General features: G+C 46.7%; 1 protein-coding gene across 2 annotated transcripts in view; it reads left to right on the forward strand.

The window, feature by feature from the left end:
• The window catches only part of PTPRA (protein tyrosine phosphatase, receptor type, A), a 126,907-nt gene that overhangs the window by 94,895 nt on the left and 13,376 nt on the right, over positions 1 to 18,636 (forward strand). For both annotated transcript variants that reach the window (XM_014936069.1, XM_014936070.1), the window contains 6 exons: positions 5,780 to 5,858; positions 6,289 to 6,651; positions 9,403 to 9,420; positions 13,248 to 13,332; positions 14,641 to 14,714; positions 18,071 to 18,207. In XM_014936069.1, the coding sequence (XP_014791555.1) occupies positions 5,780 to 5,858; positions 6,289 to 6,651; positions 9,403 to 9,420; positions 13,248 to 13,332; positions 14,641 to 14,714; positions 18,071 to 18,207 (756 nt within the window). The remainder of the gene's footprint in view (positions 1 to 5,779; positions 5,859 to 6,288; positions 6,652 to 9,402; positions 9,421 to 13,247; positions 13,333 to 14,640; positions 14,715 to 18,070; positions 18,208 to 18,636) is intronic.

The raw sequence follows: 18,636 nt of genomic DNA on the forward strand, positions 1-18,636 counted from the left end.
TTTTTACCAGGGCCTGTAGTGACAGGCCAAAAGGTAATGATTTTAGACCGAAAGAGGGTAGGTTGAGATCAGACATAAGGAAGACATGGTTTATGATGAGGGTGGTGAGACTCTCGACCAGGTTGCCCAGAAAAATTGTGGGTGCTCCATCCCTGGAAGTGTTCAAGACCAGGTTGGATGGGGCTTTGAGCTACCTGATCTGGTGAAAGATGTCTCTTCCTATGGCACTGAGGTTGGACTCGATGATCTTTAAGGTCCCTTCTGACCCAAACCATGCCATGAGTAAATATCAAGGTGCAGGAAAGCGGTGATTTGTTGAAGGTTGGGCAGGTGGAGAAAACAAAACCCCAAGCCCTTACCGCAGGCTCGTCCTCCTCCTCATGCGCTATTTGTTACAGTGGCTGTCGCTCCTGTGGAAGCTGCCTGTTTATTTAAAAGAAAAGAAAAAAATGAAACTGAAGTGGATTTTCAGAAAGGGTGAATGGTTGCTGTGATTCATCTTTTCTGTTGAAAAGTGGAAAAGCAGAGGGTGGGGTGGGGGAATAATGTTCAGTGACACATCAAAGGCCTCGTTTCAGCTTCGGAGACACATGCAAGGAATTAGTCACTGTGTCTTAGTGCAACAAAACTCTTTTCCCTTCCTCAACGGCTCCTCTATTTCGATGGCCAACTCACCGCAGCTCTGGCGCAGGAGACAGCCCTGCATTAGCCATCCCAACACGGTTTGGACCAAAGCAGCTCCTTGCATGATGTTCAAGAAGAGAAGAAATCGACGCGTGGTGCAAGGAGCCCCCCTGCATGACACTTGGCCCCTGGTGATTTCCGTAGGGGACTGAGCTTTGCTTTTCAGTGCAGAGCTCCCAGCAGCGGGGCTCATCCTGATCCTTATTTTTACATCCTTTGCATCTCATCCGATGCAGGAGGTCTGGGGCTACGGGAAAAGGGAAACCGATGCCAACGAAATCGTTCTGCCATCAGATGAGTCCGTGGGCAGCTCTCCTCTGCCACAGATCACAGCTCCAGCGAGAGGCTGGAAAACCACAAGCGGGATTTAAAAGGAGCAGGGAGGGGGAGAGGGAACTGCAGGTTTGTTTTCCAGGGCGGCTGAGCCATGGTGATGGCTTGCTGCCACCAAAAAGAAAAAAAATTTAAAAAAAAGACCTTTTCCCCTTTCTTTATGCTCATGCTTGCTCCAGTCCTGCTTCAAAGAGCTAACCGGTGCAAATGCTAACCTTGCTCCTAGTTTTGCCCTCTTCCCTGCCAAAAAAAGGAAGAAAACTGAACACTTTTTTTATTTTTTACTGTGATTGGGGCCAGCACAAGGCAGTCGGGTGGTCGTGATTGAGCCACTACATTTTAGCATTTTACTGGTAGCAGCAGTGGGTCCTGGGGTCCCGGAAAGCCGGGTGGAGTTTGAGTTGTGTCTTCTCCTTGCGCATAGAAAAAGATTGCCTCATTTTCCAGGAATTAGGAATATGTCAGAGGTGGGGGTAAATCCTGCCTTTGATTGTGGACGGCTGTATCCGGGTAGGATCTGGGCAGTTTCTGCGGCACTAAATACTAATTCTTTGCTTTCTGGAAACACGGGGAGGTGGTCCTGCAGCCAAACCCCCCCTACAGCAGCAGCAGCACACAGAAGGACCATTTTTAAGCCACTTATTACTTTATAAAGAGATTATTTCCTTACCCCCGCCCCCCAGCATCAATCATTTTGACAAGATGAGCTTATTTTAAAACATAGGTCCTACAGCCTTTTCTATAAGAAGCTCCTGAACGGTGTATGGGAGACAGTAATGCATGTACACCCTGTCTATATATATATATATATATATATAAAAAAATATTGCTGGAGACACCGGTAGCAATTATTGAGGTTTCTAACCCCGATTTATGGAAAAGAAGGTTTACAATGACGATGCGATGCTGAGCATCCCAACGCGCCGGGTCAGCGGTGCCGAAGCCGGCTCCTTTCTCCTCGGCAGAGCCGGCGCCGTGACGTCAGGGTGTTTTTCTGCAGAGCTCGCAGGATGTTGCAGCCGGCCAAGAGCTGTGTTTATGTTGATAACATTACAAGTATTTCCTCTCCGTTTCCGAAACCAGCAGGGAGGGAGCCGAGGGGGAAGGGAGACTCGGGTTTCTCCAGCTTTGGGGTAGGACTCTCGAGGCCTTTTATGTTAAGAAGTGGGTAACGGCGCACCGCTGACATTTATTTATACTGCATTTGGGAATAGGGAGTGTTTAACAGCAGGGGCTGGAGCCGGGAGCTGGGCTGGCACAGCTCTCCCCTTGCGCAGGGCTCTTTCACTTGCTCTCTGCTCTGGATCCGGTTTTAAGGTGATAAAGCGGCGCTGGCAGCCGATCCCCGGTCACAGGAGCTGCTCCCGGGATTTTTGTGCAATGATCTGCACAGCAAGCCATGATGCTGCCCGGCGTCCTCTTTCTTTTGACATTCACACTAATAAAGCCACAAAAACTCAGGATCCACACAGACTGCCTGCATCCAGCTTTCTTCCCGAAAATGGGGTAAGGCCTGGGGAAATGCGGTGTTCGCTCCTTGCCAACCCTTTCCTCCTAATGTGATCCACTCGAGGATCAATGAGCTTGTTAAACATAATACCAAGGGAGTTTTAAAGGCAAGCAGCTGTTTGACCACTGTTGTTATCCCCAGGCATCAGAGCTGCAATGCTGGCCCAGCGAAGGAGGGACCTGCATCATCCCCAAGGGGTTTTGGAACCAGTACCCATGGCTGGTCCAGGAGTTGCCTTTAGTTCTCATCCATAGAGCAGTCACAGTCATGGAAATAAAACCACGTTCTTTTATTGTATATGGGCTACTTCCCCATAACAGAGGGCAGAAAAAAAGAGGGGAGTCACAGCTTTTACTTCCTTCCACCTACCCTCCATGTCCTGCTTTCGATACCAAGGGAAAAAATGTTGAGGATGGCGCAGAAGAGCTTCGGAGGCCAATGGGATATTTGGCTGTTGGTTTTAGGGAGGGGGTGCACAGTTGTTATGGGCTAACCCATCAGTCTTTCCTTCCTTAACTTGCTTGAAAGGGACCACAGATGGGAGAGGAACCAAGTCCCCTGAGGTCCAGTCTCAGCTCTACCACCCTTGTGCTGAGTGACCATGAATAAATTGTCATTCTCCTGGTATTCGAGGTGTGCTGCAATAGCTGGAGCAGCCAGCTCAAAAGATCCTTGAAGCCATTAAGAAAGGCCTGGAAGAGAGTAAGATCTATATGGTTTTTCAATGATGGGTTAGTTATGGGCCACGCCATGAGGAGCAAGATCTCAGTGTGAGGAGCCAGTAGGATGCTGGGCAGTGGGAGAGTCCCCGTTAGTGACTGGTTTGTCTGCCCTCGGGGCAAACTGCTGCTGTGGAGCCAGTGCTGGTATGGCTGTGGAAATCCCAAATGAACAGGATCCTAAATGAATGGGAATCCCAAATAAACGGGAATCCCAAATGAACAGGAAGTCCTGTTTTGAGAAGCAGGGTGGTGGGGAAGAGGAAAGGAGCCACATCCACCTGCGAGACTGGCATTTCTGTAGAAATATTCATCAAAACACAATGAACAGTCACTTTTTTCCTAGCAGTGTTTGCAGAAGGTCTTTCCTTTACCTTGTTACTGTTTTCTTGTTGTGGTAGTGATGGGTTCCTGGTGAGGGAAGCAGTTGCAATGGCAAGACTTTGGTGCCTTCGTCAGCCTTTGTGAGGTTTCAGGAGCATCTCAGTGCCGCCATTATACTCATTTGGAGATTCAGCATGGACTTAGGGTCCTTCTGCCTTTGCACACAAAACTTTGATTGCAATGAGTGCCCTGTTTCTATGGGTTTCCTCAGTGGGATGCTCGAAGGATCTGTCTCCTGCAGAGAGTTGCTTTCGTTCTTGCCGGCAGTGTAGCTCCGTGTGCTTCCCATTGCAATTAAACATGGGGAGGACACGAACTCCCTGGGGACACCACACTGCGGGTATGGAAAACCTCTTTGGCTTAGGACCATCTCAGCTCCAGAGTGTGATTACTTCTTGAGTGGCCTCAACAGGCACCAAGAGTGGAGCATACCATCGAAACTCTACCGACTGCGGGTTTTCCAGACGTCCCACCCTGGAGCAAACCCTCAGGGAGACATTGCAGGACCAGCCCTGCTCTCACCAGCAATGGGAGTACCAAATCAGTTCAAATTCATCCAGACAAATATTTTAACCGGTAATGAAATCCACTGGAAAGTTGGCTGCTCACACCAGTGGGACCCCTTGGAGAAAGCCCCGTCCTGCTCGCAGCAGCAGGGCTGGCAGTGGAGAGAGCTGGAGGAAAGCTCTTATCTCTGGAGCTTGGTTTCCTTCTGGTTCAGGGTTTGTCTGACCTTTTGGTCACTGAGTAAGTTCGATTTTTGCCAGGTTTTCTTTTGGGGGGAGGAAAAACATGTAAGTGGGTGGTGCTGGTGGGAGGATACTCCCGGGTGGGGAGGATCTTGTATTTCTGATATCGTTTCCAGCACGTTCATGACTTCAGTGTTGTACTTTTGCCCAGAGTTTGGGATGGGTCTAGGTTGAAGCAGATTTAAATAAGTAGAATAAGAACAAACAACACAAGACGTATGTAAGAGGGAGAGGCTTAGACTGCATATCAGGAATAAAACCCTTTCTTGGCAGTGTGTCAAGTTGACTTGGCAGTGAGATCTCACAGCCTTCTCCCAGGAGATGCTGAAGATGCAACTGGATGTATGACAAAAGCCTGAAAGACAGGAGAGAGTCGTACAGCAGCTGCTGGTCGATGGCACGTAGCAGAGCCACCTCCGAGCCCTCTCTGGGCTCATAGCACATGTGAGATACTGGTCCAACCTTGGGAGGCCCCAAGGTCTGGGGCTTGGCAGCTTGGGGCTCTGTTCTGGCCAGGATGATGACGTCTCACAGCTCGCTGTCGTTTCCCTCAGCCTCTGGACCTGTATCTGTTCAGGAGGAGATAACTATACCCATTTCTCAGGAGCTTTTTGAGGTCTAATGAGGAAAGAAATCACCATAAAAGTCTTGTATTTAAAAGGGCTGAGAAAGCCTGGGGGAAACAACTCTACTGATGTCATCGTCTTGTAATTTTGCAGGACATTTCCTGGGAAGAAACTCACAGTACAACGAATGTACAGCCTGTGCTTGCAGATGATCTTGGATTATTATTTATGAGCATTTGTTTCATCCACACGTGCCGGGAATCTGATGGGGTTTGAATGGAGCTGAGCCTGACCTTGTGTGGGTGCTCTGCCCACACCCAGTAAGAGGCAGGGATCTGCTGGGCACCACCTGCAGGAGGACCTAACCTCTCCTTCTTCCCTGCATCTGGTTCATGGGCATTTTGGGTCAAGGCTCCTTGCTTTGACCCTTGCTTCACATGTATTGCATTTCGGTTTGCTCAAAGTATGCTCATTTGCACAGTGTTATATGAACACATTATTAATTTTCTTTAAGACCGGGTACTTATCTTTGGTGCTCAGCTTCACAGCTTGTTCCTCTCATGCTCTTCCACAGTTCACCCATTCCCTGCTTCATCTCTGTCAACCTCTGGTCATCCACCAGACTGGGATTTCTCCATGCGCCCTTCCATTGGGAACGTATGAACATATCAATAAATCCTTCCCATCCACATGCCTTCAGGGACTCCAGCTACATGTTCTCTCCTCCCTTCCAGCTCTACACATGCAAGATGCACAGCGGCGTCAACAGCTGGAATTACTTTGGGGTGATGTTGTATGACAATTTAAATAACTTTTCGTTACTCTCTTCTCCAGGTCAACATGGATTCGTGGTTCTTTCTCCTTTTGCTTGGAAGTGGCCTGATAAGTGTAGGTGCTAACAACATTACAACAGGTAAATTACACTCATATTCTCCTCTCTTTTGTCCCTAAACCATCTTTAGGATCAGAGGAGTAAGTGCTCACATGCTCAGTGACTTACCCCTTCTGCCCTCCACTTAACTGTAATACTGTGTCAAAAAGAGGGTGATGGGCTGCAGGTGCTTATAAATGGGACCTGCAGGTTTTACCTCGAGCAAATATTGATCCTCTCTTACAAGGGCTCTAACCTTTCTACCTCCTAAATGTCATAATACGTATTCAAGTTACCTGCTTTTATAGGGGTGTGCATCACTGTGCGGTGCAAAGAATTTCCTGTTCTGGACTGGGGTTTTTTGGCTCTTTTATCCTTGTAGTTACAGTCAAATGAACCTTTAGCATCTAAACCCTCCAGTGTTGCAGAAAGATGTTTAATGGAGGTTCCCTTGTGCTTTATCCTCTCACAGAGCCACCCACAACAGTGCCCACCTCCCCCAGGAGTCCCACCAAAGCTCCTACAGCAGGTCCTGAAGATGGGACTACAACGAGCGCAAACAGCCTCACCATTAGCACTCCAGTGACTGTTTCTACCATGGCGTCAAAGCCACCTACAACCACAGCCACCAGGATCTCCCCCAACACCACCGCTGTCAGCCTCAATACCTCCACCCTGGGGACAACTGTGCCCATGCCTCCAGCAACCTCCCTGCTACCCAGCGTGACGCCGTCTGCTCCACGCACTGCTCTCCCTACCACAGAAGCGGAGATGACAGAGAGGAATTTCAGTGCAACGATGACAACGCAAGAGACCTCTTCTGCTGCCCACAATGGTAGGCATCTGCTTCACCTCTTCTTCTCCGGGCCACCCCACCTCCGGGTTGGTTTCTTTTCTCTTCTTTTGTTTTGCTGAACAAAAGGGAATGAGAAGACACTTCAGGGCAAATTCCATCATGATATGAAATAATATAAGTCCCTGAAGTGACTAGATCAGAAGAGATTTATCCTATTGAAGGTTTGGGCTTCTTGCCAAGATGCTGGGGCACCAGAAAACCAAGGATCTCATTCCACTTTTGTCACAGAGGAGTTTCATAACTTCTTGTGGTTTCCGGAGTGTGAAATGGGGCTGGTGCTGCACAGCTCCCAGGTGCCGGCTGAAAAGTTGATCCGTAACGAGTCTGTGTAGGCAACAGCAATAAATCACTCCGGATCGCCACACACCTTCGGTTATCCAGAGTGTTGCTGCCTTTATTTGTGTTTTGGTAGCCACTGTGGGCTCAAGCCATGCTTTTTGGCACTGTACAAGCATACACACAGCAAGGCAGTCCCTGTCCCAAATGATTTAAGGCTTAGACTAGAGGTGGCCAGTCAGATGTGAGATCAAGCTCCTGGGGAAAGCTGGTAAGTTGGCTCATTGTCCAAAATTAGCCAACCTGGGGATGAAGGATGATGTGGTAGGATGGAACTGTCCCAACTGGTAGGGTAATTTCTGTGTTCCACCCAGTGGTTGCTAAACTGCTTGCAGACACAAGCCATACATGATCTGATGAACCTTATGAAGATGCTGTCTCCACTGTCATGAGCACCAGGAGCAACGTGCTGAGATGTTATTGAGCAGAATTTTCCATGCACTGGTTTTCTCAGTCTTGCATTTGCTGGCACATCCAATGATGGGATGGATGCCCCATTTCTAGAAGGTAGAAGGGGGCTTTGAGCAACCTGATCTAGTGAAAGATGTTCCTGCCCATGGCAGGGGTGTTGGACTAGACGATCTTTAAAGTCCCTTCCAACCCAAGCCATTCTGTGATTCTATGCTTACATTATCAGTTTTTTCCCCATTAATTGGGCTTTTTTAATCTTTGAAAGACCTGGGTGAGCAAGAGTTGTCTCTGTTGCCATCCTGCAGTCATTCCCCTCTTGGTACATCATCAAAGTGGCCCCTAAGAATGTAGAGTTTGGCTGCTCGATGTAGGTTAAGAGCAAAAGAGGCTGAGGTGACCAGAAATCTTAGCTGATCTGTGATTCTTCAGCCATGGTTTGCCCCCTGCTACATCGCTTGAGACTCAGCTTTGATACTACATGCCTCTTTGGTTGCAATGGTTACATAGCAGTGCCTGCTAAAGGTCACAGTGAAAGCCTTGGCAGCACAGGATTTGGTGGAAAAACAGGACGGGTAACTTGGTGGCAGGGTAGAAAAGACTGAAAGAAGTTAATACTGGACTTAATGCAGGGAGATGACAAATGTACATTCCCTAAGAAGAAATTTCTTCAGGGATATTGGGTGTTGGGTGTCTAAACCCCTCCTCACGTCAGTGAGATGCGTGTGCCCTCTTCCTCTGGGCAGCTTTGGAAACCACAGCCTGTGAAGCTGCAGTGAAGTTGTCTTTGCTACCAGCACAGGAAAGGATGTGGCTGAAGGAAGTTTACAACCCAGCTTTCTCAGTGTCCTGCCGTCCTTGAGCTCATCCAGCTTCTTTTCAAACACAAAAACTCAAGGCTTTTTTGCAGAGTAAAGAGGTCCAAAGAAATCTTAGATACAGGCATGGTGCAAGTTTAGTATAAACGTAGCCTTCAAATGGGAGTGCTGGAGGCAAAAGCCTTAAGTACGGCTAAGATCGGGATTTTATAATACAGTGCCTGATAGCAGGGGACTGAATTTAAATTTTTTTGTGTGTTTGCCACTTTTTTTATGACTTGGGTTACTGGTTTTGGTGAACTTCCTTGCTGTATGCTATGGCACGTTGGCTATTGCACCATCAAGGCCAGATGTGGCTTCTCATTTATGTCAGTCACAAGAACAAATGACCAAAGCCAATTCTTTCTTTATTTCAAGTAATTTGTCAAGGAGGAAAATTAGTTTTAGGGCTGCCCTTGCCATTAATCTTAATAGGAAATTTGGATATCAGTCATGAAATAATTAAGTGGTGCTCAGGAGAGGGGCAGAAGGTGCCACATGAATTATATGTTGTACAGGCAATTCCTGCTTCTCCAAACCCACCAAGGTTGTCTACAACCCTGTGCTGCAGCTCATAAAACAGGAGTGTGGGGTGGCTATGCCAGCAGCATTCAGCAGCAGAGCTGGTCTGTGCTCTCAGCAGCATAGGTTTGTTCTGGTTTCCTCTAGATGAGACATCCAAAACAGTAGGTAGAGGCTTTCCTTGGAATGCTCATCATCCCCATCCCGGAGCCCAACTGCTCTTAATGGAACTCTTAGCTCAGCCACTCTTTTAAAATTATGCACAACTGTGCTAATAAATTACACCAGTGACTTGCTGGTTATAGTGTTAAACAGATTGTGTTACTGATTAAGAGCAAAAAGTTGTGTTGATCAGTGTTACAGCTGGGATTCAGCTCCCTGCTCTGCTGATAAAAAAATGGGGTTTGTTTCCTTTTTCCTTGTTACTAAGCAAAGGCTGAAATTTGTTTTAGCATCCTGGCTTTGTAGCTGGTGTTTTAAAGGAAAAATTTACAAGAAGATGATGAGAGTTACTAAATTTATTACTGTCATGGTCTTTGATCCTTTCTGACTTATTAAAATGTATATTTCTTTGTTGCTAAGAGACTTTTATTTTCTTTTTCTGCAGGTAACTCTGACAGAAGAGGTAAGAATTAAATATTTCATTGCTCTTTAGTCAAGCACTCACTAAAAACATTTCCAAACGTATTATGCTGTTAGGTAGCTCTCCTTGTAACAGGCTTCAAGAATTGCTTTTACAAAGCCTATCGAGCTCTTTAGAAGAGCTGGTGACACACTGATATCTTAATTTGTGTTCGGCTCCTCTTTTTAGAAATAAGCAATCCTGTACCAATTTGTACATGTCCTATTAGATACAAAGAGTTCCTGCTAAGCGTTCTGAAAATATCAGCATTACAGCCCCTAGAGTTGGATGACCAAAGTCTAAGAAGCCATTCAGGAAATTTCCTTCTTTTTTGCTTATGAATTGTCTTTATTGACTGTGACTTACTCTATTTGATCCGAACCCATTCTGCAAATGATGTGAATAATTATTATTCTCTTTAATTCTGTTGGCAGGCAGCAGCACAAATCCATTTCTTGTAATATAATAGCACTCAGGAGCATTTTTCCATCTCTTAGTTCTGAGAACTGGCATCACTAGCAGAATATTTGCAATTACTCATTGCTTTACAGTATAGGAGTGGGTAGAGTAGAGGTACAGCCAGTCTGGTTCCTACCTATAGAAACATGCTTCCTATGTCTGTTTTCATCATTGCTCTGATGGGTGTTTCAGCTTTGTAAACTCCATGGCAATCTGCTTTGCACTGCTTGGTGTGCCAAACCCACACCGTCCTGCTAGAGAGGAAAAGACAGATGCTCTGTGATAGTTACTGTCAGTACACATTTGCACAGAGGAAATAAAAGGGAAGCAAGTCCAAGGGAATTAATTTAAAGTAATGGTTAAGGTTGAACTTCATGAGGTTCACATGGGCACAGAAGCAGCCATGCCTACCTTCCAGAAAGGTATGCAGGTATGGTTTGATGAAAGAAGGCCCAAACCCTCTCCTGTTGCCCTATGGGTGGGTTGAACCAATGCATCCTTATCCCACCAGGATGAACAGAAAGCAGCAGAGAGACCTGGAGCTCAGGAGGATCCTCTGGCTTTGAAGCATTGCTCTCCTCATTGCATACCTCTCCTAAAGCTCCTTACTACCATAGTAGCACCTTGTAGGAGACAGGGCCAGAGAACCCTCTGCTGAGTGGCATACGATGACAGTCCGGCCTTGTCCCAAGCAAAGCATGTGCACATGTGCAACATGGTCCTGAAGGAGTAATTTAAGGTGTTTTGGGAACACACTCACTGGTTTATCCCGAGGTGCAATGTCTGCTGTGGGCAGGCATTGGCAGCAATGAGCAAGGAGGGCAGCTCACCCCTGTCTCTCTGCTGGGCAGCTGTGCTCAGGTTTGCATGATGTGTAGGGGACAGCCTATAGACTGCTATATAGCACCTCTGCCTACAGTTGGAGACATGGCCTTGAGCACCAGAAGATGGTTTGCTGGTTCATCCAAGATTTAGGCATCCCAGTGCTTTCCATGCTGTGGACTGAGCTGAGTGCTTCAGCACTGCAGGTCTGGGGAAGCAGAGGGTTGAGTCCTTTTCCCGTCCCCAAGCGTGAAACCCCCAAGGCCGAGGCTCCAGTGGGATGGGAGCTGGGGGAGGTTGGCACCTCTCACCAGAGCAGGCTGGGGAAGGAGGGACCGGTTGGGCACCCTTCAGCTTGTTTCCTGCCTGGGCTTTGCTGGGCCGGGCAGCACGCCGGCAGTTAGCGGCCACGGTGGAAAAGCTCTAACTCATCCAGCCAGATGTGTCGAAAGAACGGCTGCAAAAGAAAGAAAACAACCCCCCAGGCTCCCTGCATCCTGCTGCCAGGGGCACCCCTGCCAAAACCCCTGCCCATAAATCACGTTTCCTGCCAACCCGCACTGCCGCAGCGGCCCCTGCCTGGCTCTAGCCAAGGCAGGAGAAATGGTCCAACAATGCATAGTGGGGACATAGTGCTGCAGGCTTTGTCACCTTCCCCTCCTCCGGCCAGGATGGTGATGATGGTTACCGTTGGAGGTCTCAATGAGAAGCACGTTAGAGGAAAAGCAAGGGCTCGCTGTGGTTGGACTAAGGTGGTCTGTGGTTGTGTTGCCTTCCTGGTCTTGCTTTTGGAACGCCTCGCGGTGGGTAATGCTAAAGGCTCAAGCAGCTACCAAGCGTGCAGGAGACAGAAATCCCTCCCAATAAATTCCTTAGCTTTTTGATGCTTGACGGGGGGAGATGCTGGCACATGAGGACAGTAGATGGAAGGAACAAGGACATGCAAGACTTGGAGGATTTCGTGTTTTTATTTGCCATACCAGGTCATTGACTTCAAATAATTACACAAAAATCATAACTTTTGGTCGGAATAGCATTTGTGGACCTCACAACCACAGTGACAAATGCAGAAATATAACTAGTTGAGTGCCCCTTGGTAGCTCAGCAGTCAGAGATGGACAAACTCAATCCCCCACAAGAAAATCTGCTGTCTGAAATTGCTGAGACACATGAAGCAGGAATCTGCCCTGGCAGGGAAATAGATACACAGAAGGTGGAAAGGGGGGTCATGCCCTGCAGTCTCTGGGGACCGAGGCCTGTAGACACGGTGCGGTAGCCCGTGCAGATTGAGCAAGCTGATGGAAAATGAAAATATCCCCAGCTGGCGTCACTGGCATCCACATTTATCTGAAAAATTGCCCTTCGGGGCCATTTTCCTATCTGGTTAGTGTTGCTTGGCTTCCAACCCCATCTGGGTAATTTGCTTGCACCAACCACTGTTTCACTGACCTCCAGGCCAAGTTACAAATAGCTTATTTTTAAAAAAAGCTGTTGTGGATCCCAGAGGATGGTAACATTTCAGAGATGGCTAATGTAAGTGTGTTTGTAAGGGAATTGTGCGGTGCCTGCACTTGAGAAGCATCTGCAAGGGAGCGAGAAATGAAGCAATCAAAATTAGTTCATACTTGATGGCTTTGTGGTGCAGAGTGTGCATGATGGGTTGTCTAACATCACCTCCTCTCTAAACTCAACATTTACAGGGAGGAAAGAATTGGGGTTGGACTAGATGATTTTTGGAGGTCCCTTCCAATCCAAACTATTCTATGATTCTACGAAAGAAATCCCAGCAGGAGCTACCTCTCTGTGGTGAGCCTGGCAGATGATAAGTAGCTCAGGAGCCCTGAACCTCTCCAGCCAACCTCAGCCTTCAGGCGTTCAGAGCCCAGGTGCAGCATGAAGCATTGCCCTCTTGTCCTATTTGGCAAAGAAATGGAGGCCAAATCATACAAATACATTATCTGTGGGATCTTACAAAGGTCACAGTTTGCAACTTTTTTAATATAAGGCTTCTTATCATGTTATACCAAACTCATGGACCTGTTAGAAACTTCTCATATGGATCCTTACATCTCCTTACAAGTCAGAAGACTTTGTGGATCCCCAGGTGTCAAAGCAAACTTCTACCAGTGCCTGGTGAGCCGCTATGGGTGTGTTCAATTGTGCAGAAGAATCCCCTAAAACAGCCCTCTCACAACTTTCTCAGTCACTGTTTTCATCTTCAGGGTCACAATTTCACAGTGAACAACTCTTAGAGAAGATTGAGGTGCTTTGTATAGTGGTTACAGGTTTTAATCTATCCTCAGAGTATCTGAGATATGTCCTTACTCAGGTCATGCATCTGTCTTCACTGTCAGGCTGGATAAATGTAGCCTTATTGTGTGGTGCTGGTGATCATTAGTAGTAGTAGTAGTAGTAGTAGTAGTAGTACTATTGTTGTTATCATTATCATTATTATTTTGCAAGCAGAAATTCTAGAGCTTTGTCGTGTTAAATGGTGGCACTGGATGTCTTTCAGTGTTGATAACCACATCTTTCATTTTCTCTTGCAGATGAGACTCCAATTATAGCTGTGATGGTGGCCCTGTCTTCCCTTCTAGTCATAGTATTTATTATTATTGTGCTGTATATGTTAAGGTAAGAGATGCTTTTAACGGTGACTTGCCTTGTTTGACAGAAATTAATTACTGAATGAACAGGAATAAGCCTTTTGTGCTGTTTCCTAAACTAAAGGTTGAAACAGACAGTGTTTTAAAAAGAAACCTGTAAGGATAATGAAAATTATGTTTGCAGTTATCTAGTAAATGATGCTTATTCCTTTCTCTATAAAGCTGGTGCTCATGTGGGGTAATGCCTGTTGTGTTACTGAAAATGTCATATTTAGTGGGATAGATTAAAATGAAGTCTCCTGTTAGTGCAGCTAAAAAGCAGGTAAGGTTTACTTTCAAGGAGAGTATGGATTGAGTAATCCCAGGAAACTGAACACCAGGGGCATTATTCCTGGATTCCCATCTTGATATCGAATGTGATCCAGCATCTGCAGCCAAGCTCAGCCTTGGGTACCAAACCCCACATGTTGTGCCTGTGCATCTTGTACTGCAGGGTGGCATATCACCAGATCTTGTTAGGAGCGTTAGATGGTTCTGTAGCTGGAACTGTAACATAACAAAGCCTTTTTAGGTCCATTTTTGAAACATCCAAATATCTGGGCTGCTCAAAAGTAGCATTCCTAGCTCCTGAGTGCATATCTGCTCAGCTGGAAGAGAGTGTTTATTCACCTGCAGTAAACATTTTAATTTACTCAACAATTTGGCGAATGAATAAATAAGAAAAAAAAAAAAAGAAAAAGCTCTTTCCTTAGCAGTGGAAAAATTCACTTTGTCTCCTGGCTCTGGGCCTGCCCTCACAGCGGTGAACCTGATGGAGAGTTTTGCCTCAGGAGTTCAGCAGCAGCAGCAGAGTTTGAGTCCTTCCCACCTGGCTTCCAGCCCTTAAAAAAAGGGTTTCTGTTCACTGCTGCCTGCCCGGTGATTCAGCAAAACCCTTAACTTCAGGCAAAAAGAGCATAAGGATCTGCTTCAAGTTAAAAGCACATGGAGGAGGGCTTTACTGCAGGACGGATCAACCTGGGGTTTATGTACTTTGCTGAATCAGCCTGTGGAGCAAGAACTCCTTGGGGTGTCCTTCATAAAAGCAGCCTTAAAGCTTCTCCTTCTGGCTTTCAACTCGCTCTGGTCTCCTGCAGTCTTTCCAGTTGTGGTCAGTTAAAAGTTACACCCATAGGCAGGAGTTTAGAGGTCCTGTAGCCTCTTGGACCCATCAGCTAGTTCATCAAGCCACACAAAAGTGAGGAAAGCCCTTTGTGTCAGCGTCTCTCATCCAGGAGGTAACCTGGGCTTCTTGGTGGGTATCTACTGATGTTCTTCACTCCCTTGTCTTTGGTAGGTTCAAGAAATACAAGCAAGCAGGGAGTCACTCCAACTCCTTTCGATTGTCCAACGGCCGGACGGATGATGCAGGTGAGGCCCGTGTCGGTGTCACACATGGAGCAAAATGCGTCTCACAGAAGGAATAAGCTTTGTTCAGATCAAAACGGGTCAATGCAAACTTTCAGAATAACAACAGAATATTTTAAATGTGTGGGGTTTTTCTTTCCCGTCACTTGCAATCAGCCAAAGTGAAATAACCAGCAATTCTCCTAAAAATTGTAAAAAATGTCATATAACCCTTGAAGTGGCAAAAGCAGGTTTGGTTTAGCCCTCCAGGGTGACTCACTGGGAGGTGCAGAGCTACCCAGGTTGGTCTGCTAACCATTCTGCCTGTCCCATTCCTTCCAACATGGCAATGAGACACGTGCAACTTGTTGGGCATGTGGCCAGCATCACATCCAGTGTCATCTTTCACTGGCCAGCTTGAATGGAACTGGGAACAAGCTTGCCGAATGCTGGTTTGCAGAAGTGGTTTGCTGGAAATGTATAAAAAGAAAAATGAAGATTGTGTTCTCTTTAAGTATGGTTTTGGAAGGGCATATGAAGGCAGTCCTGAGTGTATATTTATTATTATTCCTGGTGGGAATAATATAAATACTATACACCAGAATAAACATAACTACACCAGAATAATATAAATATTATACATCAGAAGACAAACCTCTGTAAAAGTCCAGGGAAGCCTATGGATGCAGCACTGTCACAGTCTGAGCCCAATGCGATGACAGTACCTGGGGACTCAGGGGGCTGGATGCCACGACTTTGTTATCCTGCCTCATATTTTTGTAAGAAAGTATTTTTTCATGTACATTTTTATTTGTTTCTTGTTCTGGACTTCCTCTGTTTCCCTTGATTTTGGCAAACCTTTATACAATGAAAATTTGTTTCCCAACTTTCATACCAGTGACAAGATGTTTGCCCTCAAGTGGTTGATATTAAAATGTGCAATCACTTCTAAGACCAAACTACTTATGATCCTCTTGAATTTTCACAATATCTCTTTGACTCAAATAAGAACCTTTTTTGAAAAAAACATATCTTGAGGGAATATTTAAATATCCTTCTACCTTTTCAAAGTAGGATGACAGCTGATTAAAACTCTCGTTCAAGTCTTCACAGTAACTGTGGACACAGAACTAACATTTCTGAGAGAAAGCAGGGAATACATTGTTTTTTCTTTATAAAATCCTTTTTGGACCTCTTACAGATGTATAAATGCGATTTTAATGTCTTGTGCAAGCCTGCTGAAATATGTAAACTCTTCTGTCCCTGAGCTTGTCTCAATTTCTGGCTTTGAGCCAGAGCTGCCCGCTGAGGGTCTGAAGTTGGGCATCTCTGTCCATATGTAGGCACCAAAGTAAGAGTTGAAGAGGAACCATCACCTCTTAAACTTGGTTCAGATCCCTTTTTTGAGCTCCCTGCACATTAAACCAAACACCTTCGGAGCGAGCACTAACTTAAAATCAGCACCTTTTTTTTTAAATGTTGGCAGCTAAGACCTTCCCTACCCGAGTTTTACATTGCTGTAAGTGAAGGTGTGAACTTCATAAACTGTCAGTTGTGTTGATATAACCCTTGTGTGGCCTTTCTTGGCTTCACTGAGGGACCACAAGCAGCAGCTACCTTTGCTGGTTCCATCTGGGAGTTATGTCATGGTCATGGCACGAAACTTTCCTTGTGAGTGAGGCTGAAGTCCAAATTCAAAGTGAGGTGGTCTTCATCCCCCAATATTGATGACTTAGAATCATAGAATCATTTAGCTTGGGAGAAACCCTTAAGATCATCTAGTCCAACCATTAACCTAATACTGCCAAGCCCACCACTAAACCATGGCCCAAAGCACCACATCTACACATCTTTTAAATACTTCCAGGGACAGTGACTCAACCACTTCCCAGGGCAGCCTGTTCCAGTGGTTGATAACCTTTTTGGTGAATAAATTTTTCCTAATACCCAATCTAAACCTCCCCTGGCACAACTTGAGGCCATTTCCTTTTGTCCTATCACTTGTTAGTTGGGAACAGAGACTGACCCCCATCTTGCTACAATCTCCTTTCAGGTAGTTGTAGAGAGCAATAAGGTCTCCTCTCAGCCTCCTTTTCTCCAGGTTAAACAACCCCAGTTCCCTCAACTCGTGAGACTTGTGCACTAGACCCTTCACCATCTTTGTTGCCCTTTTTCGGACACGCTCCAGCACCTCAGTGTCTTTCTTGTAGTGAGGAGCCCAAAACTGAACACAGCGCTCAAAATGCGGCCTCACCAGTGCTGAATACAGGGAGGACAATCACTCTCCCAGTCCAGCTGGCCATACTATTTCTGATAAAAGCCAGGATGCTGTTGGCCTTCTTGGCCAGCTGGGCACACTGCCAGCTCATACTCAGCAGGCTATTGACCAACACCCCCAGGTCCTTTCCTGCTGGGCAGCTTTCCAGCCGCTCTTCCCCAAGCCTTTATGTTGCATGGGGTTGTTATACTTGGTCTTTGTTGTCCACTCCTGTCTCCACAACAGTGTAACACTCAGTCACTGGGTGCTGAAACAGTTTCATGTTATCACAGCATCTCAAAATGTTTGTGCACTCTCCCTAGCAAGAGCAAAAGGCCAGGCGGTGTTCAAGGCCAGGTTGGATGGGACTTTGATCGTGAGACTTGTGCACTAGACCCTTCACCATCTTTGTTGCCCTTTTTCGGACACGCTCCAGCACCTCAGTGTCTTTCTTGTAGTGAGGAGCCCAAAACTGAACACAGCGCTCAAAATGCGGCCTCACCAGTGCTGAATACAGGGAGGACAATCACTCTCCCAGTCCAGCTGGCCATACTATTTCTGATAAAAGCCAGGATGCTGTTGGCCTTCTTGGCCAGCTGGGCACACTGCCAGCTCATACTCAGCAGGCTATTGACCAACACCCCCAGGTCCTTTCCTGCTGGGCAGCTTTCCAGCCGCTCTTCCCCAAGCCTTTATGTTGCATGGGGTTGTTATACTTGGTCTTTGTTGTCCACTCCTGTCTCCACAACAGTGTAACACTCAGTCACTGGGTGCTGAAACAGTTTCATGTTATCACAGCATCTCAAAATGTTTGTGCACTCTCCCTAGCAAGAGCAAAAGGCCAGGCGGTGTTCAAGGCCAGGTTGGATGGGACTTTGAGCAACCTAGTCTAATGGAAGATGTCCCTACCTATGGCAAGGGGGTTGGAACTAGATGATCTTTAACGTTGCTTCCAGCCCAAACCATTCTATGATTCTATCTATGAAAACGTGGGATAGTGAGGATGCGAGGTGGCCCTAAAAGCTCAGGGTGTGTGAGGTCCCTGTGCCCACCTGGGCATGGATGAGTGCTGGGCACAAGGAGTGGCTGGGTGGGCACTTCTGATGTATGGGTGTCGTTGCAGAGCCTCAGAGCATGCCGCTGCTCGCCCGCTCCCCCAGCACCAACCGTAAATACCCACCTCTACCCGTTGATAAGCTGGAAGAGGAGATCAACCGCCGGATGGCAGATGACAACAAGCTCTTTCGGGAAGAGTTCAACGTGAGTCACTTTGCTTCTTCCCCTGAAATCCCTCAGGCTGCTCTTGGTGTCTGGCTTACAATGCACAATGGGGAAAAATCTGGTCTCACTTCATAGAGCAGGGACACAACAGCTGGTACATGAGAGAGGAGCTGCAGCGTGCAGTGGTACCCAGCTTAGGGATGGCACATCAACCCAGGGGGTAATTGAGTCAAGACCTTATCTGAGAACTTCATGGAGGGAATGATGGTCTGCCCAGTCCTCGTAGATTTCTCAAAGGAATGCAAGGTGGGAGGACTGATTCTCGTCCTAAATTTGCTGTGATGGTGGGCAAGTCTCTACCCTTCACATTCACTGCAGAAAGCAGAGGTTTGTTAGCAAGCAGTGCTACAGGGACCTAACACGGGGTTACGTTTTCTGGGTTCAGGAGATGTCCTGGATGCCTTGGGG

Source organism: Calidris pugnax, unplaced genomic scaffold (assembly GCF_001431845.1).
Source record: "Calidris pugnax isolate Ruff unplaced genomic scaffold, ASM143184v1 scaffold14, whole genome shotgun sequence".
NCBI classification, from domain to species: domain Eukaryota; kingdom Metazoa; phylum Chordata; class Aves; order Charadriiformes; family Scolopacidae; genus Calidris; species Calidris pugnax.